Source organism: Lissotriton helveticus, chromosome 9 (assembly GCF_964261635.1).
Source record: "Lissotriton helveticus chromosome 9, aLisHel1.1, whole genome shotgun sequence".
Taxonomy (NCBI): domain Eukaryota; kingdom Metazoa; phylum Chordata; class Amphibia; order Caudata; family Salamandridae; genus Lissotriton; species Lissotriton helveticus.
The window spans coordinates 503,685,228-503,712,371 of NC_136070.1; the positions used below are offsets into that span (position 1 = coordinate 503,685,228).

The 27,144-nt window shown below is 42.2% G+C and overlaps 1 protein-coding gene across 1 annotated transcript in view; it reads left to right on the top strand.

Moving 5' to 3' along the window:
• C9H14orf39 (chromosome 9 C14orf39 homolog) overlaps positions 1-27,144 on the top strand; it is a 1,496,166-nt gene that overhangs the window by 271,495 nt on the left and 1,197,527 nt on the right. The window contains exon 4 of the mRNA XM_078660343.1: positions 23,209-23,265. Within this exon, the coding sequence (XP_078516469.1) occupies positions 23,209-23,265 (57 nt within the window). The remainder of the gene's footprint in view (positions 1-23,208; positions 23,266-27,144) is intronic.

The window sequence follows — 27,144 nt, forward strand, 5'->3', positions numbered from 1 at the left end:
GATGTTTTATTGATGCCAAATTTGCACGCTTTACAGCGAATGCATTTGAAAAACCCCTTCCTTGCCTTAAGCCAATCTGTGTTGCTTTTACATTCAGGGCTGCTTGTTACCAATATATCTGCCATGGATGTAGATTTTCTGAAAGTTATGGCAGGGTGCTCGGGAAGTAAATTGCCAATAACGGGGTCATCTTTGACTATGTGCCAATTGTCTTGGACTATTTTGAGCAACGTTTTATTTTGACGGTTATAGGTGAGTATGAGTCTTGGGGCCTCTTCTTTTATAGGCGACATAACTTGTGGAGTTTTTGGAGGTATACTGGCTGATTCCAAAAGGTCTTCCCTGGCCCTCATCCTAGATTTATGAATTGCGCTTTTAATAGTCTTGGCACTATATCCCCGGTCCATGAATCTCAATTTACTTTCCTGTTGATTTTTAACAAGCTCAGCTTCACTACTGCATATTCTGCACAATCTCAACATCTCCCCATAGGGGATACTGTGTATGAGGTGTGATGGATGCGCGCTAGTCGCATGTAGTAATGTGTTTCCGGAGGTTTCTTTTCTAAACAATGTAGTACAAATCTTCAAATTTTCTATTTTAACTAGAACATCTAAGAATGAGATTTGTTTGCTGCTTATATGTGATGTAAAATTCAAGTTCATATTATTCATATTTAAAGTGGCAATGAACTCCTCTGCCTCTTCCTCAGTTCCATTCCATACAATCATTAAATCATCAATATATCGCAGCCACAATATCACCTTGTCATTATATGTGTCCCCATGTTGCCTCCTAAGGACCAGCTCCTCCCACCAGCCCATGATTAAACATGCATAGCTGGGGAGAAGCTGGCCCCCATGGCAACACCTTGTACTTGGCGGAACATTTGTTTCTTGAAAAGGAAAAAGTTATGTTCCAAACAGAAAACCAGCATATCCATAAGCATCCTGTTATGTGATGTAAACTCTATTGGTCTCCTGGCTAGAAAATAACTCACTGCCTTAATTCCATCTGGATTTTTTATGCACGTATACAAAGATGTAACGTCAAGAGTAATAAGTTGGTACCCCTCCTTCCAATCCACCTTTCCAATTTTTAACAGAAAATCCCCCGTGTCTCTTACGTATGATTCTAAGTTCTGGACGTGCTCCTGAAGAAAAAAGTCTATATATTTAGACGTATTTTCAAGGGGTCCGTCACAGGCAGCAATAATGGGGCGTCCAGGTGGTTTTTCTCTGTTTTTGTGGATTTTCGGTATAAAATAAATTACCGGCGTTTTAGGGAACTCCTTCTTCAAGAATTTAAACTCGTCAAAGCTTAGTAATCCCTTGCTCTTCCAAGCCAGTAATATGCTGCATAGTTCATCTTGCATTTGTTTATAGCGGAGGGGGGTGCTATGATGGTAGCATTGGACATCGCTAAGTTGCATTTCAGCCTCGGCTAGGTAATCATTTAGGGGCCACAGTACAATATTCCCCCCCTTGTCAGAGTTTCTCATTACAATATTGTTCTGTTTTTTTAATTTTTTCATTAAGGCCCCATAGCTCCTTTCTTGACTAGTTAGTCTCCTCTTGGTCGCTTGTGTTTTAGTATTTAGTTTTTTTATTTGTGATACTACAACATCATTAAACACGTCAATGGCGTCTTTAGTCTTTATAGGCACAAACTTTGATTTCCTTTTGAAGGGGGTTTCAGGTTTTTTGTTTCCAATGTTGTTTATATCTTGGGTACTTAAATACGGAAACCCCCGTTGACTCCTGCATTTCCTGAGAGGGAATACCATCTTTGGAGCTGGACGGCAGGTTAACAATAGATTGCAGGTCTGATAACAGTTCATAGTCACCTGCAGCTAAATTTGGCAAAGCAGTCACATCAGCAGACATGGCGCCTGATTTGTTTTTTGTTTTTATTTTAAAGATTTTTTATTTGCATCAAATGGATACACAAAATAAGCCAGAAATACAATTTTACATTAATTGCAGTAAACAAGCATTAAGCAATGCATAGGCCAAAGCCATTAAAGAAGTCATACATACATACATTTTTCAAAAAAAAGGCCGAAGAAAAGGACCCAAAAAAAAAAAAAAAAAAAAAGAAACATGGCAAAACACAGTTATTAAGGCATAAATGAACCCCAGATTCTAGCAATTTTTCGTTCAACCTGTAGACCCCTTGAAGCAGCAATAGCAGTCTCCATATTAAATGTTTCCTTAACTAGGCTCCACCATTCCAGAGCTATTGGTGTTTTTTTTTAATCCAGGCTCTAGCAATAGTTAATCTTGCGCATGTGATTAAAATATTCAACAAATCTCTGAATGCGTGATTACCTGAACTGATGCCCACCAACACATCAATAGATGAAAATGAAATGGGTTGATCAAGTCTATCAGCAATCACCTTAATTATTCCATCCCAATACTCACTAAGGCTTGGGCAAGAAAAAAACATGTGGAGAATATCAGCGCCACTCAGGTCACATTTAGGGCATTTCGTGCGATCACAATAATTATTATTCATTGTCCATTTAAGGATTCTCTCAGGAGTATGGTATAATTGACAAACAGTTTTAAACATTTGCAGTTTAAGACTAGAAGATTGAACAGATAAGTTTAAGCTTTTAAGAGATGTACTAATTAGATCAGTTGGTACAGTCGAAGCCAGTTTTCTATTCCATTTCTCTGTTAAGTTTATGACATCGCTAATCCTGAAGTCAGAGAAAAGCTTATATCCTAAGCTAATCATGGATTTATCTACATCTCTATAAATACAATCCCATATCTCGGAATCTAATACCATAGTAAGTTCTAGTTTCTTCACCAAATAGTCTTTAATCTGATAACATTTAAACATTGCCATTTCTGATAAATTATAACAGTGTTTCATTTTATCAAATGCCATAAATCCCTGATGGTCAAATAAATCTCCCAAGAATCTGATACCAGAATCTAAAAGTACTCGGCAAGTTGAATCATGAAAAATTAAAGGAAAGCCAGGATTACCTCATAAGGGTGTTTTGAAATGTATGAGAGAAGTATTACATTTAACCATAATACATCTCCAAATGCTAACAGTATCACGTATGGTCTTAAATTTAACCCTTTTGAAGTAGTTAGGGTCATTCAGCCTGTAAAGAAACATATTAGCATCCGGTCCTAGTAGAAACCTATGAAAATACAAACATTTATCAGTGACTGTCAAACTACGTAGCCGAATCAGAAACGCTGACCAATAATAAAGTTTGAAGTCCGGAAGCGCCAATCCCCCTTGATTGAAAGGGAGTTTAAGTAATGATACTGCACGTCGGGCTTTTTTATATCCCCATACAAAGCTGCTAATAATACCCTCTAATCTAAGAAAATAAGAATTGTTAACCCGTAAGGGAATTGCTCGAAACAAATATAAGAACTTAGGCAAAATTTTCATTTTAATTAAATTTATTCGACCAATCATACTAATTGGTAATTTATGCCACTTCTTAAACTGCATAGCGGTCTCTTTTAATAAAGGTTCGTAGTTTAAAGCTATGATAGAGTCAATATCAGAAGAGATTTTGACGCCTAGATATGTTGCAGCGCAACACATTCCAGGGATAGGGGCAGGTGATTGATAATTCATAGCAACTTGAGTTTTAGTAGTATTAAGTCTATAGCCAGAAACAGATCCAAATATACCTGCTTCTATTATAATGCCTTTCATGGTTTGAGATACATCTGAGGAAAAAACTGCAACGTCGTCCGCGTATACAGTAATATCTAGTTTATTTAAGCCATTAAAAAAAGGACAAATTAAAGCCTGGCGTTGAAGTGCAATTAAAAAGGGTTCCATGCCTAAGGCGAAAAGCAGGGGTGATAAAGGGCACCCCTGTCTTGTACCCCTTTTAATTGGAAACATCATATACGCGATCTTACCCATGGGACTATCGTATATCGATTGAATCCATCGTAAAAATTGACCATTGATGCCAAATGCCTGTAAAGCTGCCCACAAAAAACCCCACCCCACCCGGTCAAATGCTTTTTCTGCATCTAATAAGATGATACCGAGTGGGGCAGGCTTAGTCCGTGCAGCATCAAAGGCAGATATGGCCATATTAATATGCGCTGTAGTATCTCGCTTTGGAATAAAACCATGTTGTTGGGGAGAAACAAGCTGGGACATGAGTGGCGCAAGCCTAGTAGCCAGTATTTTGGCAAAGATTTTAGCATCACTATTGATAAGCGAAATTGGCCTATATGATCCTCTCTCTTGGGGTACTTTGCCTTTTTAAAAAAAAAAAAAAAATTTGTGTTAAATTCCAAGATCTGGGTGCTTGTTGCCCTTTACCTATAGCACAAATCACATCAGTAAATAATGGTATCAATTCCTCCGCACAGTGTTTATAAAGTTCCAGAGGAATAAAATCTTCACCTACAGCTTTACCCATTGCTAAAGACTTGATAGCATCCCTAATTTCTACTGCTGTAATATCGGCCGCTAATTGAACTGATTGTTCCGACTTTAAATTTTTAGCTTTGTTTAGGTTTATATAAGTGTTGATGCTATCATCTGAGATAGCAGTTTCTGGTGTATATAGAACTTGGTAGAAGGAAGCAAATTGTTGTAATATCGATTTTGAATCACAAAATAATTTATTATTATCCCCTTTAATTTCTTTAACCATATTCTGAGATCTATCTTCAGCAACTTTGTAAGTCAGTAATTTACCAACTTTATCCCCATTTTCATACTGATCTAATTGATATTTCTTTAATTTGCTAATACTCTTACCCCTGAGAAGATCTTTTAATGCGGCTTTAAGTTCAATTAGTTTAAAGTTTAGTACATCTAAGTTCAAAACCCCGTTAGAAATTGCATCGGATATTTGAAGTTCAATATCACGAATTTCAATAAGCCTTCCTTTATTTAAATTTCAAAGTTCTTTATTTTGTCGCCAAATGTATTGTTGGGTAAATCCACGTATACTAGCTTTGCAAGAATCCCATACTATCCAGGGTGAGCTAGATTGTATGTTAATATCAATAAATTCTTTTATATGTTCTTTAAGTTGAGTTACAAACAGCGTGTCAGAAAACAAGTATCGTGGGAATGAGAAAAGACGAGGGGAAGACTCTGTAGTTGCTAGTTCAAATGTTAAAGAGATCGGGTTATGATTTGTTTTTTGTCTTCAACTGTTTGTGATATTTACGTAGCTTTAATTTTCGTATATACTGGTGCACGTCCGCCCTAGTCCTGGTGTACTGGAAATTCGACTCTGGGCAGTACGATAAACCTAATGACAAAAGTTGAGTCTCAGCTGCTGATAAATCTATCTGGGCTAAATTTATAATCGTGTTTGGATTACGTTGGAGGGTTGTTGTGTCACTTACTTGGTTTTCTTGTTTTTCCATGACCCCCTGCCCCAACCTCCTCGTTTTGTCGCGTTGTTTGTTGGCAGCCCTCCTCGCCCTCCTCCTCTTTGTGCGCCGTTTTTTGCCGACTGCATGGTGCTGGAACGAAGGGTTTCCCGTCGACTCTGCCTTACGTACTCCAATTCCTCTGCCATGGTTAGTTTTACTGCATTGTCAGTTTCTTCTTCACCCTCGGCATCTGAGCTATTCTCCGTCATTGCACTAGCTCCTGACACAGAGGAAGTCTCGGGTTCAGATTCCTCTGCTGGCGTGGATGATTTGCTGACGCCTCGTTGTTGATTTTTCTTTGCCGCTGACTTTCGCATTGTGTCGAACTTCCTCGAGAAGGTAAAAATCTTTCCATTTTCGTAATCTTGTTTGTCCCGCCTAAACTTGTATGCCTTGCGTGCTTTTATTTTCTCTTCTTCCTTTTCCAGTTTCTGTTCCATTTCATCATTAAATTTGTTTTTATCCTCCTGCGGGTCATTCATGGCTTGAATCTCATTTCTCAGGGTTTCTATTTGGGCAGTAACTCCTCTCTATCGCTCTCCGCGTGTTTGACCAGAAGTTCTACTAGCTTGCGCGAAGAGTCCAAATTACATTGTGCCCATTCCGCCATTAGCCTGGGATTTGGTGTGTCATAACTGGGGGCAATCATTATCCTTAACCCCCTTGGTATACGGCTCACGTCAAGGTACCTTCTCAATGATTTTGACTCCCACCATTTTGCTGTCTCCCGGCGTATGAGTTTCTCTAATGTCTTGTATTTGTCCCTCAAGCCTGCTCCCACGATACTGCTACTTACACCAGCTGTCTTATTGGTGATTGCCGGCTGCGATGTCTCATCCGAGAATATATCTGCTGCCGCACTTTCTCTGTTCCTTAATGTTGTCGCGGACATGGTGGCTCTTTTGTTTTCGTTGTGTTACGTGTCTCTAGCACCCGCTATGTCCTTTACAATTACTTGTACTCCAACGGATTTTGAATTGTTACGGGGCTTGACACAGCACACCTCCTCACCTGCCGGTTGTCTTGGAATCGTCCTGTACCTGACGCGGTAGCCTTCCATGCTCACTTTGGCTTCCTTGCTTCAGCTCTTCCGAACTTCACTTGGTTGCCACGGGGCATGTCGCTTTCCGTCTCCTCAGCTGAACAAAATTTCCAATGCGGCAAGGGGCTCCGTGAATTATCCGTCTCCAGTTCGTTTATGCAGCCGGTGCCCTTCCAGACAACAATTTCTCCGGAAGTCAGGCACCTTAAACTTCCCTTCTTTCACGGAGCCAACTTTACGAGGAGGGGGTCTGCTTCACTGGGGAAAGTCGTCCAGTGCAAATTTTCAATAGTGCTCGCTCTACCCGCAACTCCCTGCCGGATTTGCACAAGAAGACGAGGCAGACCCAATTTGGTGCTTTAAATTTATTTTCTTACAACGCCACCAAGATCCTCACGACGCGTTTCGGCAGATCCCTGCCTTGATCACATGACAACATGTTCGTGAAACACACACCTTTTTAAAGTGCCAGTGCAGTTATGAACATAAAAGAAATATTTACATGTGCTGGGGTCTGTCTTTCTATTTCGGATTGTATCAACGTTTCAGTTTCTTCATAGTTGTGAAATACAGTTTTATAACTTTGGTGACACAAAGGTAGATAATATTTGTAAAATACTTTTTTAAAAACCAACTAATTGTAAAATACAATTTAGACATTGTGCGGCAGTTGAATAAAAATGTATATATATATATATATATATACATACTAAAAATAGAAGCAGATAACTCTGGGTAAAATGACAAAAGACAATTACCACTCCAGGCACAGTATTACAGCTTTAAATTGGTAAAATACCAACTAAGCCAACCTGAAATGAGTATAAGAAACCCCTGACACAGTGTTTCGCTCTACTTAGAGCTCTTCAGAGAGGTATAGCTTTGTCCAGACACAAGGGAGCACCCAGTATAAGTCAAAACAATACCCTTAACAAAAGAAAAACAACTGTCATGAAAGTAATTCTTTATTTTCACCTGCCAGACGCGTTTTGGGCCAACTCCCTCCTCAGTGGCAGTCCATGTGAAATGACGACATGCAGCAACCGCCAGTATATCCCCACATCATATTGATAATTATGCTCAGGTGAGCCACTTGAAGCACTGGATTCTGGGACTGGTAGTTCAGTAAAACCGGTGTGTGTCGCTGCTGTCAAACACATTCACTGAGTTTCTTTAAAAAGTTTCACAATGTTTCTGCAGGCGCTCTTGCACATTACCAGTACCTGCTCCGCATTTAGCTGCCCCAGTAAGTCAGCAGCGGACCCGCTAGTGTCTCGCGGTGGTGCAATCCAGCGGCCGGGTCGGCTGTTATACAAAAACAGGAAGAGTTGCCCCTCGGTGGTTTGCGCATGCAGGTAGGTTTCTTGCCAATACAAACGCAACTGTCATGAACAAAATCCTTTATTTTCACTTGCCAGATGCGTTTCGGGCCATCGCCTTCCTCAGTGGCAGTCCATTTAAAATTACGACACGCAGCAACCGCCACTATGTCCCAACATCATAATGATAATTATGCTCAGTTGAGCCACTTGAAGCTCTGGATTCTTGAACTGGTAGTTCAGTAAAAGCCATGAAGGTCGCTGCTGTCAAACACATTCACAGAGTTTCATTAAAAAGGTTCACAATGTTCCTGCAGGCGCTCTTGCTCATTACCAGCACCTCCTGCTCCTCATTTAGCTGCACCAGTAAGTCAGCAGCGGACCCGTTAGTGTCTCGCGGTGGTGCAATCCTGCTGCCTGGCAGGGCACTATACAAAAACAGGAAGAGTTGCCCCCTACCAGTCCCAGAATCCAGTGCATCAAGCGGGGCTGAGAAAAAAGGGGGGGCCCAAAAACGCGTTGCTCCCATGTTATGTCTATGAGGATATTCCATTTTTTAAACATGACAACAACACGAACGGCTGAACGGAATTACATCAAATTTGCCAGAAAGCTATGTTAGTCCATAAAGTGTGCTTTATGTGACTTGGTGTAAATCCTTTCAGTAGTTTCTGAGATATCTCACTTAGCAAATATAGAGTCCTCACAGTGAACTCCTAGATCCTACTAAAATGGGATTGCCTGCCAACATTCAACCAGGAAGTGTTGAGAGCCATCTTTGGACTTGGCTTGAAGCTGAGTCCCACAAAAAAAAAGAAAATGGGGCAGGGTACGAATACAGTGACTTCCCATGTATCAAAATGATTCAATTACCTGGAATCAGGGGATTAGTTAGGGAGTCAGGTAACCTTCCTATTCTGCCTAGTAGCAATTGGAGTTATTTGTAAATCTAATATAGCCTAAATCATTAGCTGTGCGCCCTTCTACCTGTTACCTTTACTTTGTTTTGACTTCCCATGTATGGTGGGAGGGTCCCACAGGAACGTTGCTGCGGTTTAAAAGCATTTTGTTATTTAATATAACTGCAAATCCACAGCTGGATTCGCTATTCTGTAGCAAACTTTAAAAAGGGACTGGTGGGCTTCTACCTTTCTCTTTCATTAAGCCCCTGGGCCAAATCCCATTGGCATAATTTAAACTAATATGGGTGGTGCCCATGCTCCAGGGACCGCCACCTCCCAAGGGCAAACATATATAAACTGATGCGTGGGAGGCCCTTATGGCCTTCCCTGCAGCCCGAGGACAACCACCTCCCCGGGGCTTTATAATGAAAGCGGGGGTGCGCAGACCCCCCACAGCCACTGGGCCAACACCTTCCTGGGGCTTTCACTTTCAATAATGGAGGGTTTCGCGGATCCCGACACAGCCACAGGGACCACCACCTCCCTGGGGCTTTCACTTTCTTTATTGGTAGGGGCCACGCAGACCCCCCACCCCCATGATCCGCCACCTCCCCAGGACTTTATTCTAAATAAATGCGGGGGTGCATGTCCCCCTGAATCCCCGGAGACCACCACCGCCCAGGCCTTTCAGTTTTAATAATGCGGGGCTGCCAGTCCCCCCACACCGGGGAACGTCACCTCCCCAGGGCAATTACCAGAGAAATACTGCGTGCCCCCTGCAGCCCGGCAGAGTGCTACCTCCGTGGGGCTCAAATGATATAATGTTGGGGATCCGTTGTGGACCCTCAGCCCTAGGGACCACCACTCCAGGAGCGCAAGATGGCCCTGTCAATCACCACCCTCCAGGGCTAGCTTTAGCAATGTCCTAGGGTGCCTACCCCAGGGACATTGCAGTTTGCTATTGCTTGACAACAGCACTGCTCCTGCCATACCATAGCAAACACTGCTCCGCTTTCAGTAAGCAAGACCATTAACAAGGGGGAGGCACTGGGGGATGGGGTCCCTGTGGCCAAAAATGGCCCAGGAGGGGGCTCTCGACCTCCCCTTTAATAATAAGAAAAAGGATCGCCCCAGGGGATGGGGCCCCCGGGGCCAAATTCGTCACAGGACGGGGGCTGTGTGGCCCCCCTCCGCTTAGTATTTTTTTATGATAAAAATTGCAAAGGCCAGGAGATGGGGTCCCCGGGGGCAAAATTAGAGGAAAATAGCGTGCAACTTGCCAGAGGCCCCGCCCCCTTTCTCCACCACTCTGCAAACGAACCTCCTGTTGGGCTGTGGGTTGGGGAATTAATTCCACTCCACTCCTGAGGGCCTCAGGACTAAAGTGGACTTCTTTTCCCAACCAATAGTGCTCCATGAGGTGTGTTTGCAGAGTGGTGTAGAAAAGGGGTATGGCCTCTGATGACCTTTCAGCAATCCAGCTTTGTGGGTCTTACTGGAGGTAAGAAGAGGGTTGTTGGCCCTCAAGTCCCCTCAAGAGTAAAGGGGATTTCATCCCCCAATTAGTAGTGTGCCAGGAGGCACGTTTGCAGAGTGATGGAGAAAATGGCATGGCCACTGACAACCTCTCAGCAAACCCACTGTGTGAGACTTACTGGAGATAACAGGATGTGTAGTTGATCCCCAAGGACCCTCAGTAGCCAAGGGGATTTATTCCCACTACTAGTAGTGTGCCAGAAGGTGCGTTTGCAAAGTGATGGAGAAAGGGGGCATAGTCTCTGACAACCTCTCAGCAATTCTGGTGTGTTGGACTTACTGGAGATAACAGGAGGGGTAGTTGGCTCCGAAGGTCGTCCTTGGGGGCCAACTACCCCATCTCTTACCTCCAGTAAGCCCACACAGCGGGTTTGCTAAGAGGTCTTCGGAGGCCTCAGGCCCTTTCTCCACCCCTCTGCAAATGCACTTCCTGGCGCTCTACTGGCTGGGGGATGAAGTCCACTTTAATTTCTGAGGGAACATGGGGACCAAGAAGTCCTCCTGGTACCTCCTGTAAGTCCAACACAGCGGGATTCTAGCGAGCCGGCCGGAGGCCCAGGCTCTATTCTTCACCACACTTCAAACGCGACTACTATTTAAACAACCATAGAAATTCACAGAAAAAACAATGGTTACAAAGACGTTACAGTTAGGCATTAGCATTAAAAAAAACTTAGAAATTCACTGAAAAAATCAAAGGTTACAGGGACGTTATATTTAGGCTCAGATTACACTTGTACAAAACCAGTGAAATTCAGCAGTTACAGTTAGCAGAGCTAACTATAACTCACGCCCCTGCAATGCACTGCTTATGACCTCACATATTCCATCACTCATGACATGGTCAGTGACATCACTTATGACATCACTCATGACATCTCAAATGATGTCACTGATGACATCATCCACAAAATCATGACACACCCATACACTCCTCCATAGGACCTTTCAAACACCTACTCCTACTCCCACACAACCATTCACAAACCCATTCACAGACCCATACCAGTACTTACACACCCACTCACTGATTCATAGATCTACACCTACATCCACTCAGTCACCCCTAGAGCCACTCAAATACCCAGTTAGTCATTTATTTATACAGCCATTGACATATCCACTCATAGACCAATACAGCCACTCACACACTGAGTCAGTCCCCCATAGAGCTACACACACACCTAGGCACTCACCCATACAGTCTATCACAGTCACCTACTCATCCATACAGATACACACACATCCACTCACTTACTTATATAGATACTAACATGTCCTCACCTATACAGTCACTGACACAAGCACACTCTCACCCATACAGCCCCTCTCACATGCACTCACCCACCCATACTGCCACTCACATATCCCATCACGCACCTATACCGCCTTTCACATACCAACTTACTCACCTATATACCACTGACACATTCAATTATTCAGCCACAGAGCCATACACACACTCACTCACCCATACCAACCCTCACACACACACTCACTAACCCATACAGGCACTGACTCACCCACTCACTCATCCATACAGGCAGTCACACAGACACTCAGACAACCATACAGGTGTTCAGGCAACCAATTACTCACGAATACAGCCACTCACACACCCACTAGCACACCCATGTGGCCACTTAGACACCAACTGACAGACTCATACAGACATTCACACAACCAGTCACTCACCCATACATTTACTGAGACACCTAATCACCCACTTATACTGTCAGTCACACCCCCACTAAATCATCCATACAGGCACTCATACACCCACTGATTCACCAGCACACCTTGGTATATATATTTAAACGTTTAGAAAACACTCATAGTCACCAGATGATATCATCAGTGATTTTATTTGAAATGTTATCAGTGTTGACACTGACCATTTCTTGAGAGAAAAAATATGTGAGGTCATAAGTATGGCATTTCGGAGGGTGTGAGTTATAGTTCGCTCAGCCAACTATAACTGCTGAAAATCACTAATTTTGTACGAGTGAAACCTGAAACTAACTATAATGTCCCTGTAACCTTTGTTTTTTCAATGTATATATATATATATATATATATATATATATATATGAAGGCTCCTCGCTCAAAAGAACGCACCACACTCACGGAGGTTGTCAGGTAAGCGCTTTATTCACAGCAGCGTGCACAATGGCTTCAGGCACAGGAGAAAGTCTCTGATGGATTCAGAGACCAAAGTTCGTCTTGTATTATATCCGACGCGTTTCAAAGGTCTTAGCCTTTTTCTTCAGGGAAAAGACGAAGCGCTTTAAATAAAGCAAGTCCATTAATATGACACACCTGTTTTTCGGGCTGGGCTGATGCCACAATGTCTCATGGAAGTTGTAGTCACGCAACAATTTGCGTATGGTATCTCCCGTTGTTGCCCTCAGCCGCTGTCTTCAGGCACTCACAGGGCACCTGCCTGAAACCTATGTTTTTTCAGTGAATATATATATATATATATTACCTACTGGCGATCGCCAGTAGGCAGTTATAGTTAGGATTGGCTACCATAGGAAATCTGCAACATTCTATTGGGAATAACTCTGGCGCCGGTTGAGGAATGTGTGTGTAATTTTCCAAAATTTTGGCCAGCTCCGCTGCGCTCCTTTCCTGAAAGTTTCGGGGGGATTCGTGAAGTGGGGGCCGAGAAAAAAGGGGGGTCCCAAAACGTGTTTTCCCCATGTTAATTTCCATAGGACGTTCTGACAAGGCTACAGCCCGAACCGCTGAACGGAATTACGCCAAACTTGGCAAAATTGTAGGGACTGGTACGCAGATGTGCCTTTGCTATGTTTGGTGAAAATTGATCCAGTGGAGTGCGCAAGCAGAAAGCTGATTGGCTGTCGGGTGTCTGTCAACATTCTAAACAGTCCGGAGAGTCTGCCATCTTGTGTCTCGGTAGAATCGAGACACAAGAGGTGAAAAAGAAATGGGTAAATAATTAAAAGGGGGCAGAGTAGACACCCCCTGACCCCCTAGGTTTTCTGAGGGGGGCCTAGAAGGACCCTGAAGGGCAAAAAAAGTTTTCTTTTTTTTTTTTAAATTCCGCGGGGTAAGCGCTGGGTGCGCTCCCGGTTGCGCTCTCCGGTACGCATACCCTGAGCGCACGACAGGGAAAAACAGTGTAAAAAATTAGAGTAAAAAAAATAATGTAGAGTGTTTAGAGGAAAGTGATGTATTGCTGGAGTGTGTCACAAAAATGATGCAACTCCAGCAATGCATCCTTTCACATGGGGCCAGTCCCATGTGAAAGGGCCTGCGCCAGTCTTACGCCTGTTGTGAGGCAGGCGCAAGATTTGGACACAACAGCGTCGTAAAAGTGACGCAGTGAAATCTCTTAGATGTCACTTCGTCACTTCTACGACCCTTCCTTATGTCAATACGCCCCCTTTGCATGCATTACACCTGACGCAGGTATAATGTGGCGCAGGGGTTTACAAAGTGACGCATCTACCTAGATACGTCACTTTGTAAATATGACTCAACAAGGTGTATTTTTTACAGCACTGGTGCGTCACAAAAAGTGACGCACCGGTGGCGTAAAAGTAACGCATGGCCTCATAAATGAGGCCTTCAGTCTTCTACTCATGCGTCAAATTTAATGTATGACGCATTATGTCGCAAGTAGTTACAGATACGTCAGCATTTCTGACGTATCTGTAAGCACAAAAGTGATGCATTGCTGGAGTGTGTCACAAAAGTGACGCAACTCCAGCAATGCATCCTTTCACATGGGGCCAGCCCCATGTGAAAGGGCCTGCATCAGTGTTACGCCTGCTTTTTTTTTTTCTTCTTTTTTCCTTTTTTTTGAACAAAACCAAAAACAGGGAATGGGAAACTGCTCAATAGGAGCAAAAAAAAATTAAAAAATTAGGGCTGGGCACGGCAGCGGTGGTTGTCTAATGCTCGAACCATGAGCAGAACACTTTGTTCCCCATAGCAAAGTAACTGATCACAATATCTGTATTTAATCACGCCTCTATTAAAAGCAGGCTGAATGTTAGGGATCAGCTCCTCTGATTGCCCCCTCACTGATATAGTTGGTCCTCCGGTTGAAGTAGAGGCACCATCCCTGGGAGCCTCTCGTGCCAGAGCCCTGACACTCTCCCGGGCATAGTTCTGGGGGTGCCTCCTCTCGACGTGGCGAATCATAGTGGAGTTTCCGAATGAATATTTTTTGGTGGGGTCACCCCGTAAGAGGATAGTGTGACAAATCCTGCACTCCACTTTTGGAGCATTTACTTTTTTTTGATCATCGGGAATGGAAAAAAACTTCCATATGAAGTGTTCTTTTATCCTGGGCTGAGGAACCTCTTCATCAATAAATCCCTCTGTGTCTTCATCACTGCTGGATGGTCTGACAGCCATGGTAATCCAAGAAAGATCCAAGAGCAAAAACACAGGTCTTGCAGTCACAAAAGTGAAAGAAGAAGTGAAGGAACCAATGAAAAGAGTTATTTTAGGGTCACATGACTTGACGCGCTTACGCTGCGCGCACCAGAGCGCGAACGTAGGCGCTTCCGGAGGCGCTTATGTGGCGCGAACGTAGGCGCTTCCGGGGGCGCTTACGCGGCGCGCCTGAGTGATGTTTTGATAGTTTTACGGAAATGGCAAATCATTTTCTTTTCGTAAATCAAAAATACGGCTTTTATAAGTATGGTACTAAATGTCTTGCATTAATATTTACTTTTCATACATTTTTTTTTTTACGAACGCAAAAATAGCGCTCTCGGTGCGCTCTCGGGACAGCTTACCGGTGCGCACACCCTGAGCGTACCAGGAAAAAATGTAAAAAAATATATATACACTGAACAATTATTATTATTTTTTTTTTAATATAATTGTTGTAAAAACAGCTAATAAAAAAAAATAATCGTAGGTTACAAAATCGATATGCAAAGGAATTTGCTTTTAAAAAAACTATGAAATTCACTGAAAAAACCATAGGTTTCACAATCGTTATAGTTAGGAAATAGCATTTAAAAAACCATTGAAATTCACTAAAAAAACCATAGGTTTCACACTCGTTATAGTTAGGAATTAGCATTTAAAAAACCTTTCAAATTCACTGAAAAAAACCATAGGTTTCACACCAGTTTTAGTTAGCTGAACATTTTACTCATACAAAACCATTGAAATTCCCATGTTATAGTTAGTTGGACTCACTATAACTCGCGCGCCCGAAATCCACTGCTGATGATGTCACATATTACATCATTCATGACATGGTCAGTGACATCACTGATGACATCACTGATGACATCTCAAATAACATCACTGATGACATCACTGATGACATCTCAAATGACATCACTGATGACATCATCCAGTGAATGCGTGTTTCTGAAAAGTAATATGTTTTATATATTGAAGAATGAGTGGATGTATGAGTGACAGGATGAAGGATTTAGTAGGTGCGTGACTGACTGTATGAGTGAGTGATTAAATGTGTCTTACTGAATGCATTGGTTAGTGACTAATCTGTTTGAATGTGTGCATCAGTATGTCTGTTGTTGTGTAAGCTGCTGCATGTGTTGTTCAGTGGTCTTTGGTCTAAAGATGCAGGGTTTAAAAGCATTTTTAAGTCATATTTAATTATTTTATAAACTGTAGAGGATCAGGAAATATCAAAATCCTATTTAATATTTTGGCTATGTTTGATTCTTTCACTGATAGGTAAAATGGCTGGTTTCATAAGAACATTTCCCAATATGTACTATCACATTTACCCACAGATAGAGGACGGGTGAAACCCTTTGATAAATCATCCCCCTTTTCTATTGATTCAGTATTGATAGGTGATTGCAAAACCCCAGGCTCTACACATTAAATGCAAGGTCTAGTGAAAGGTGATGTTAAAAGAGCGCTGCAACAAGCATTTGGAATAGTGATGAAAACATGACAGCAGACCTTCGGAAAACATGGAACGCTGTGTCACTTGGAATGCTGCTGCAAAAATTTCTTACCAAGTTCAACAAAGATTGGACTGATATTGTTTGTATTTGCAGTGATTCAGCTACGTAAATGAAAAAAAGGTGCAATGACCTGTCAAAATCGATACCTGAGCTGATGTGCTTCCCTGTAAGAGATCCTTGCCACTTGCTAGATGGTATGCTGAAAGCATCTTTATAATCTTCAGAGTAATTGAAGACTGCTATTGACTTTGTAGTCCTTTCATGTGCACTATTTTGTTATGTGCTGGAACTAAAATGCAAATATTCTTATTTTGTGCTTGTGTGGCATCAAAGAAAGAGTCTTCCCAACTGTGTCATTTGGCCAGTGTTTTTTTTTCAGTCCTAGAGGCCATAAATGCTATATTATCCATGTGACAAAAGTTTACAAAACTTTGGCTCAATGATGATTCCAAAGGTAACAAATTTGAGGATCTTCGGTTGCACGTTGATAGTGATGTGAAAAAAGTACACTCAACTACATTCTTAGATTTGTACATGACATAATGAAAAAACTAGAGTCTGAAAGCACACTTGTCAACCAATGATTCATAGAAATGTCCCTTCACCAGCCATGGCATTTTAAGTAAATTAAGCCTCTAGATCCCTTCTGTCAAGGAGAATTTTCTCTGGACTTTGAAAAGTACTGCTTAATTTTTACCGCTTCAATAACTCTGAGTGCATATGCGCTCAGTTCAATGTATATGTTGCAGTACATGTCCCAGGGAATTGCACTCTTCCGGTGCACCAGTATTGGCATGGAAAGCTATGTCAGTGGTCAGAGTTAGCAAATTGCGTACTGGTTGTTTTGGCGTTTCCCTTCTCCAGTGCTAATGTTGAGAGGGCCTTTTCACAGATAAATGTTTACATGGGAAGGAAAGAGCGAGCGCACATGACGAGACTCACTGAAGAAGTATTGTATAGTATACTACAATATGTTTGATTTGTAAAAATGTATTCTGACCTCATGTACACTGAACGTACACTGTCTATATGCCATGAACTATCGGTGCAGAAAGCAAGCAATAATAAAAGCAAAATATTCCAAAAACACCGGAAAAACATGGTTTCAGTTGTTTTTAATGGCGTGAAAATGTGTAACCACTGATAACCACTGTTTTTTAAGGTATTGTAATCACTGAAAGCACTGAAAAAAACACCAGAATTTACCAAAAATAGAAACTGAAAACAGGAAAGCCTATTCACTGAAAAAGGTAAAGATTACAGGGACATTATAGTTAGGCTCAGATTTCACACATACAAAACCTGTGAAATTCAGCAGCTATCGTTACCTGAGCTAACTATAACTCACACCCCCGCAATGCTCTGCTTATGATCTCACATATTACATTACTCATGACATGGTCAGTGGCATCACTGATTACATCTCAAATGACATCACTGATGGCATCATTGATGACATCATCAATTGAGTGTAAGTGTTTTTAAGAGTTTATGGGTGTTAAACATATATACTGGGTGTTAAACATATATACTAACGTACTACAAAAATTAAATTAGTATATTAGGTGCATTACAATCGAGGGATACTACTTCTATGTATGGGTGTGTAAGTGGCAGTATGTGTGTATAAGTGGGTGAGTGAGTAGCTATGTGGCTGAGTAACATGGTGTGTGAGTGATGCTATTGATGATTGAATGGGTGTGTCAGTGGCTGTATGAGTGAGTGAGTGAGTGAGTGAGTGAGTGAGTGAGTGAGTGAGTGAGTGGCTGTGTGAGTGGCTCTATGGGTGGGTAAATGGCTGTGTAGTGACTATGGGTGAGTGGGTGTTTGGCTAAGGGAGTTGGTGTGTGAGTGGCTGTATTGGAGCATGTCTGTGTGGGTGAGCAGATGTGAGTGCTTGTATGGGTATGTGAATGGGTATGTAAGTTGGTGTGCAAGCGAGTGTGTGTGTGTTTGTATGGGTGAGCGAGTGGCTTTGTTGAGATGCTGTATGAGTAAAACAAGTATGTGTGAGTGACTGTAGGTAAATAAGTGGGTGTGTCAGTAGCTGTATTGGCAAATGTGTGACTATGTGAGTGACTGTACAGGTGAGTGACTAGTTGTATGAGTGGCTTCATGGGTGAGAAATTGGTTGTGTAAGTGGCTGTACTAGTGAGTGAGTGGGTGTGTGAGTACCTCTATGAAGGGGTGGGTGGGTGGGTATATAAGCACTGGTATGGGCCTGTGAATGGTTATGTGAGTGGTGGTGTGTGTGTCTCAGTGGACAAATAAGAGGTTCTATGGGGTGTGAGTGGGAGTGTGAGTGGTTCTGTGGATTGTCTTCAGTGATGTCATCAGTGATGCCACTGACCATGTTATGAGTGATGTAAAAGGTAAAGTCATAAGCAGTGCATTGCTGGGGTGCAAGTTATATTTAGCTCAGAACCTAAATCCAAATCCCTAAACCTCGCCTGACTCCCTAGGATTAAAAAGCCAGAAGTGGAGGTCGACAATTCTCTCTGAATATTGCCAAACTCTGGAACTCTCTCCCTCACTACCTCCGAGCCGAACCCAATCATCTCTCCTTCCGCAGATCTCTAAAGACTGTTGTTCCCTCAACCTGGCCTGACACATCTGCCTTTGTCTCTGTAAGCACTGGGATGCCTCTGGGTAGCCATGCGCTATATAAATACCACTCAATTTCAATTTCATTTATAACTGCTAAATTTTGCTGGTTTTGTACCAGCAAAATCTGAGCCTAACTATAACGTCCCTGTAACCATTGTTTTTTTCAGTAGATTTCAAAGGTTTTAAAATTCTATTTCCTAACTATAACATCCCTTTAACCTTTAGTTTTTTAAGTGCATTTTTATGTTTTTTTAACTAGTAGTTGCATTTGCAAAGTGGTGGAGAAAGGGGGTGGTACATCCGACCAGCTTTCAGAGAATCCCACTGTAAGGGACTTACTTGAGGTAGCAGGAGGGCTTCTTGGCCCCCAAGATCCCTCAGCAGCCAAGAAGACTTTATCCCCCAGTCAGCAGTGCCCCAAGGGGCGTGTTTGCAGAGTAGTGGAGAAAGGGGGCGTGGCCTCTGAAGTACTCTTAGCAATCAGGCTGTGTGGGACATACTGGAGGTAACAGGAGGACTTGTTGGCCCTCAAGAACCCTCTATAGCTAAGGGGACTTCATCCCCAAACCAGCAGTACACTAGAAGGTGCATTTGTAGAGTGGTTATGAAAGGGGTGGGGCCTCCGGCAACTTGCCAGTCTTTTAAAAAAGAATTTGATCTAGTCGGGGAGGGGGACAGTATGGCCCCACTTCCCTCGGACGATTTTGGGCCCAGGGTCCCCATCCCCCTGGGTCAGGCCTATTTTGAATAGGGGAGGGGGGCTGCGCAGCCCCCCTCCCCAGGCCAGGTTATGCCCCAGCGATCTTATCCCACAGGACCTGCCCTTTTTTGTTTATGACTTAAAGGGGATGGGTGAGCAGCACCCCTCCCAGGTGGATTTTGGCCCAGGGGATCCCATCCCCGGAGACTGGCCTTTTTGTGTATTTAAAAAAAAAAATGGAGGGGTTGTGATATAGGTCCTGGGGTCCCCAGCCCCAGGGGCCTGACCTATAGTGTGGGTGCCCTGGTCCCACCCAGGACACCCGCTTATCAGCAATGTTGGGGAGCACAGGGATCCTCAAGTCCCACACGGTCCCTGCAGGCTCCCCGCCTCCTGTGGTAGCCAGTATTGCTTTGACAGAGAAGAACAAGTGAGAGCAAAATGCTCTTTCTTGCTCAAAGCGGATGACGGTTTGCTACGGCTTGGCGGGTGCGGTAAAGCTCCCTTCAAGACATAGCAAACAGTTATATCTCAGGGGTGGGCACCCCAGGACATAGCAGACTCCTGCCCTTGGGATTGGCGGTCCCCAAGGCCAATTAGTAGAAAGGAGAGGGGGGCCACACGTCCCTACTCCTTTCTTCTAATTTCCCTAGGGAGGTAGTGCTTCAGAGGGCTGTGGGAGGCTGTGCACCCCCTGCATTAATTAAAGCGTATGCCCTGGAGAGGTGGCAGTCCCCAGGGCTGTAGGGTGGTCCATGCAGCCCCTGCATTGCTTTTCGTTAAAGCCCTGGGGAGGTGGCGGCCCCGGGTGCTGCAGAGAGGGTCCACATGGCCCGCATTATTTTTAGATTAAGCCCCTGGGAATGTTGTACTGTAAGCCCTAGGAGTGGGGACTTGTGCACTCCCCTCCTTTTCCATCCCCCAATGCCCCCAGGACCTGACTCAGCCGGTGGCCAAATGAAATAAAAATGCAGGAGAATGCCCTTAAAAAAAAGAATCTTGTAAAGAAATTTGCTGATGCGTCCGTAGATATTTTCCGAGATTTAAAAGAAAAAATTGCTTTAGGCTTGGCAGGATCTCTGGGAGACCACTGCACTATGGCTGAAAGCCTGGTCCCATGATGACTGCCAGCACATCCTATTTGAAGTGTTGGTAGCCAATTAAATTTCAGTAGGATTAGGGACTCCACTGCAAGGACTTGCCTCCCCAGATTTCTATATTTTTAAAACTTAAATATCTCTGAAACCGAATGGATTTACACCAAATCACAAAAAGCACACGTTCTCAACCAACATCTAGCATTCTGTCAAATTTGGTGTAATGCAGGCATGTTCAAGAAATAAGAAATCCCCATATACATGACATGGGGAAAATGCATTTTGGGGCCCCCTTTTTTCTTAGCCCTCAGCTTGACATATCACCGCGAAACTGGATGTGAATCACACCACACTCTATGATGCACCCCCTGTAAAATGGCAACATTTAAAATGAATCTTTCCTTATAGTCTGTTTACTTCTCCATAAGCACACATAGCCAGCAAAAGTACTTTCTCTTCTAATGGCAATATGCTATTAAAATCCTCCTGGCATGTGCATGAAATACACAGGCCTTAAACAAAGGGTGTCTTTTTGTGTAGAATATGTTACTCCAAATCATCGTAACCCCAAAGATACTCCTTTGAGCTAAGTACATATAAAGCTGTTTACTCTTATATCCCGGGTCGGAATCTCAGACCAGCTGAAGCAAAACTTGCTAGAGTCCTCAAGGTCAGGAAAGCCAGATGGGAGCCAGAGCCTTTTCCTATCTGACTGCAGCAATGTTGAACACTCTCCAATTTGCGCTAAGATCTTCTCCCTCAGAAACTGAGTTCAGAAGCAAACTTGAAACATGGCTGTTCCATAACTCGATCCAGCTATTTTCTTTTCCCCTACTCTCCCCTATTTATATAATGTCTGGTCCAGTGCGAGGTCACACCGTTGTGGTGTAACCAAGCACTTCACAAATCGCGTTATTATTAGCCCAGAAAATGCCAAGAGTAAAGAAGAACACCACGCTAATACACAATATGAAACAGTTCAGCGTGTCACAGCTGAGACTCCTAATACACCTCACCAACAAACATGCAGACCAAGATGAAACCCAACCCACAAGGCTAAAAATATGTGAGCTGTGGGCGGACACATTATAAAGTCTCCCCCCACAGATCTCACACAGAAAGACAGCAGAAAGTGGATTGATGCCAAATCACCTTTACCACACCAACACTGTTCACGAAGCTACAGCAACACGATGCGCTAAACACGCTTGAATAATCTGCATTGCATTGTTGGTGGAAGGACTATTTATCTCCCTGCCTTGCGCAGTCACGAATCAGAACTTTTGAGAGGTGCTAACGTAGCCTCATGGGTCATATAGTTTCCTGACCTGCACCATTTCCTTAATGTTTGTGATAGAGCGACACATCTTTGTATCAGCCTTCAGTTGCAATCATGCCTCTGTTTTCTGTGGGCATATGGCAGCATTCCTGATGTGGATAGCATCGACTTGATACTTACTGGCCGTCCAGGAAACAATCCAACAATGAAACTTATGACCAGGAAGAGGAGGGGTTACTATACCTCGTGACTTGAAATACTTCTTCGAAGAAAAACAACTTGCACACATTCGGATCCAACACTTGATGAGAGAAGTATGTACAGCATGTGATCTACTGCACTGCATGCCACAAACAGATGCTTACAGAGAAAGTAGCCTTTTCCTTGTCATTGCTGGTGCAGATAGAGCTTTTAGGGAAAAATCAAAAAAAGCCAATGTTTCCCATGTAACCTATGTTGAGGCTTTAACTGTGCAGTAGCTAATTAACAAAAGCTATTTTTTTACCCTGATAAATTACACACCATTTAAGTGTTTCAAGTTAAGGTTTTGCTCAGCCTCATACCATTTGTGAAAGTTCAAATCTGGTAGGAATTTAGTCAATTGAAAGAAGCTCACATCTGTCTCAAAAAGATATAATCAACTTATTATGCCATCAAAAATCCCAATTGTCTGAGATCATAGCCATTTTCTTATGTCATGTATCCAAGCAATAATTAAAATGCAATCACCCTGAAAAATGCTGAGTTGTGGGGATCCCATCAATCTACCCCCAGTTTATTTACTTAACACCAGAATTAATAACTAGACCAGAAAGTAATTAACCATGATGGTATCAATAGTGGGATTCTACTTGAAGTACCTGGAGAAAACAAAGCCTGGATGCAAATATAAGCAAGAAAAAAGGAGAGGCCCACCAACTGTTTGCCCTATTATCCCGAAATCCTCCATTTTAGGACTACACATTATTTCTTAAGGGGAGAGAGCTTTCTCAACACTCTTGTGTTGGCAACCCTACTTGGGACATTTGGACCAGTAAATGGTTAACCTTGAAAAACTGCCTATTTAAGCATTAAATGTAGCTTGTGCAGCATCTGTAATGCCACCATAACTTTAAGGCAGCGTGACTTCTGCCTACCGAGGTATATTTAAGGAGCTCTAAGGGTTTTCTACATTTCTAATTTGCACTATGGTCTCCAGGCACATGGGATAACAGAAAGGCTAATATTTGCTGAATTTAATTTAACTCTTATAACTTGTGTTTTTTATGCAGTGACCACATATGTTGAATACTAATAAATAAAAACATTAAACAATGTAAAACAAAAGTACACCTAATGGTATATCTGATTTAGCAAAGAACCTATTGTAAATGATTTTTGTATTTCAGTTTTTCAGTCAGAACAAGATGCTTATGCAAAGGAGCATACAAAAGAGCAAATCCAGAGTAAGTGTTTTGATATTCTATTGCTTTTAGTTGAAGAATGCAACAATTGAAATATATCCCGTAATTTGCAAAACGTTAAAGAGAAAACCATAAGTCTTAATACTGGCTGTTTAAACTGTGCACACTAGAAACTATATTGTCTCTTGGCTATCCATACTGGGTTTTGTTTTGACTCTATTTAACAGCACTAAAAGTGTAGTCATCTATGTTGCTCCTTAATATCAATAGCATAATTTCAATGGTATTTATTTTTGAATCGTAGTACCGTGGGTACCAATATATCGATGGTCAGTGAATCATTTGTCTTTCTATAATGAAAATATTAAAGTTTTAAGCATCTATTACTCTAATATCAAAGTTTTTAATCTTGTTTTTTTTTTTTTTAAATGTAATAATTATTTTTATTTAACTAGGATTTCTGTTGACCATGCACAGATTGTCCTTGTTACGAGCATTAGGCCCAGTCACACCAGTAGGGTAGAGTTTGTATGGGGACAAGAGGGTGTAGTAGGTATTTTGTGGACCCCTGCAGACACTGGAAGTTTCCATCACAGAAATACAATGAAAATGTGTGATATTAGGCAAAGTTTAAGGTTTGCAGTGTAGCGTGAGCTAAGACTTTGATGTAGCTCTACACAGTGTGCTTTCCCACCTACGTTTGACACAGGTGAACTTGGTTCACTGCACCAATGATGAATGTGAAAGACAGATCATTCTAGCCCCTCAGAACACTACTCAGTGTGTTATTGAAATAGAGTTATTTCCTTTGGGTTACTAACACTCCCTAAGAAGGGATTAGGGACACCAGAGTAACAATAACAACCCTATTTCATTATTCACAATGTCACGCACACTGCAATAAGAAGAGTGAACACTTTTAAGTATTAAGTATTTTAAGTATTTAAGTAAAAGTATTTATTACTACTGGCGTTTATTGACGACGACACGACGGGCGTGATTTGCAGGGAGTCATTATACTGAGAAGATAAACTTCAGAGGGTGTTTTAAGTGATGAGACCACAATTCAAACTGCAGAGTGAAGGAAAACTAATCGCACGGTTCCTTCAGTTTGCCTATACAGAACACGTTTGAAGCTGAGCGAGTTACTGTCTGACAAATAACTATCTCTGCACTGATAAAATTCAAAGATAAAGAAAAGACTGTGCACTCGTGGCCTTGTAGCAGATGTCTACGGGATTTTATTGGTTTTAAACGCTGGTCATATCTATCCATTTGAGAAATTATAAGAAAAATTGCTCGAGGTGTCTATTCACTCAAGAAACCTGTGGGTTAAAAAAACTGAAATATGCTGAAAAGTGAAACCCATGAGAGGGTGGAATAATATGGGATGAGGAACCAAGTGAAAGTGGCAACCAATCAGTGCCTTTTAAAATAAGAGAGACATATATAAGTGTCTTGATGGAATATTATTGTTAACCATCGAAACGCATCGACGCTCCATTTTACATAATCGAGTGGAACAGCTCATCCTATAGATATTACATGCTAAATATATCAAGGATTAGCCAGGAAACATTTTCAATTCTGATGTGTGACTTTATGACCAAAAATAGTGTCTGTCTTTCGTCTCTCTGTGTTCTTTTGTCTGGTAGTATACATTTGGTGCAATTGAAGTATAGAATTATTGTTTTCTTTTGTGTGATAAAAGTACAGTGATTTGATTTGAATTTCTGTATGGATGAGAAAATGTCCTATGTAGTATTAAATGATTGTACATGTTTTTATTGATAATTAATTTTTAAAATTGATTTTTGTATGTAGGATGTTTATAATTTCTTTTAAAATAACGAATAAAATATTAGTATTCATTTACCTTGGAATGAACGTTGTTTTAATTATGAACCTGTAAGTTCTAACACATGGGCTGCAATTTATGTGGTGGCACATAGACTAATCTTTGGCTTTTTTGTCCACCAAGGGATCTTTCCTTCTTACTGATTTATTACTACAGGAACAATCTGTTTCTCAGTACATCAATAACACCTATATACAATATTATAACAACAGCAAGAAGGCATGTTGTAAATAAATAACATAAAATGAACATTTCTAACATGTTTATAATGTATTCTAGAACCTAGCACTCTAATACCTACCTCTGTGCACTACACTGAGAGCATAGAAGGCAGAGCAACTTGCAGTCTAGAGTTTCTTAGTTAGAAGAGACACACTACATATCTTGTTGACAGAAAAGGATGTTTTTATCAGCAAAGGTGTGTAGACAGAGTTTCCCGTGAAGGGCAAGCACATGCTGCGGCAGCGGTCTTCCTCCAGGATTCGGCTTTAGCTGCTTCAGACAAAATGTAGCATCTGTGAAATGCGGAGTGTGCTTGTGGTAGGTGCGATAATCTCTGGCAGAATCTCGTTCAGTAATCTGGCCGAAGGACCTCTCTTGAAAAGGGATCAAGTGGCCGTCCTTATATACAAAATCTTATCAGAAATTGGAATTTCTGACATAAGTTTAGGAATGTCTGACATATATTATGTGCATCAAGGTGTGCGTCCCATATGGTTCTTTATGAACATATAAGGTGAAAGGAAATTGTTGGACTTGGCCCTTTTTGCAAGGTCATCCCTGAACTTTTTTGCCTCCTCCAGTATTTTGTTTGACCTGTTGTTGGCTATTTTCTGACACTGGGCACTTTACCACTGCTGATCAGTGTTAAAGTGCATATGCTCTCCCTACTGTAAATTAATTTATGTATTGATTAGTGGTTCCATGATTGGATATTTGGTTTACTTGTCAGACCCTAGTACAGTGCATGGAGTGTGCCCGGGGCATGTAAATCCAAATACCGCTAGAGGGCTTGCAGCACTGGTTGTGCCACCCACAGAAGCGGCCTTGTAAAATGTGTCTAAGGTCTTCCATTGTAGAGCCTGCATGCAGTCTCATGCTGTCATGCTGACTGGGCAAGTGCACCCACTTGCCAGGCCCTAAACCTTCCCTTTTCTTCATATTAGTCACCCCTATGGTAGACCCAAGGGCAGGGTGCATTGTAAGTATAAGGTAGGACAAGCCCTGATGTGTGTGGCATGTCCTAATAGTGAACTACAGCTGATTTCGTTTTTCACTATTGCAAGGCTACCTGTTCTCCATAGGCGACACTGGGCTGCTGGATGGTTACATGTTTATAATCCTAGCAGACTCAGAGAACATGGTAGAAATTCGAGTTTAGTATGCCTACATCTTTAGTAAAGTTTATTTTAATATTCTGTGTTTGCAAATACCACTTTTAGAAAGTAGGTATTTGCTTGCCTAACCATTTCAGCCCACCTCTACTAGGTTGTGTATTCCTTGTCTGGATTTGTGTGTGACAGGACTGGGGAATTCCAAGAGACAGGCTGGGCCTACCCTCTACAATTCCGACTACACCCCCTGTGGTGTGTCTGATGTCTCTGCCCTGCACACTTAAAGAAGAGAAGGAAGACTGTCAACAGAGTACTCCTGAACTGTACTTGCCTTCCACAATACTGGCTCCACCTCCTGTGGGGCGTCTGATGTTCCTGCCCTGCATTATGAAATGAAAAGAGCAGTAAACAGAGTGCTCAGGAACTGGTTTGGACTGGGCACAGGCCCCTCTCCCCTGAGAGAACAAAGGATTTTGGGGTATAAGTATTGGGACCCTGATCCCATGAAATTAGATCACTCCTGGAACTGACAAGACAAAACCTCTGCTGAGGAGAAGGAACCTGAAGAAACTGAGGAGAGACTATTCCCAAGCTGAAGTGCTGCTTGGGGGATTGGCCTGCAGTGGTTGCCTGAACTGTCTAACGAGGAGGAAAGACTTTGTGGACTTTACCTTTATTTTCAACTTGTGCAAAAGATCTCTAAGGGCTTGGAAGAGAGCTTGCCCCCTG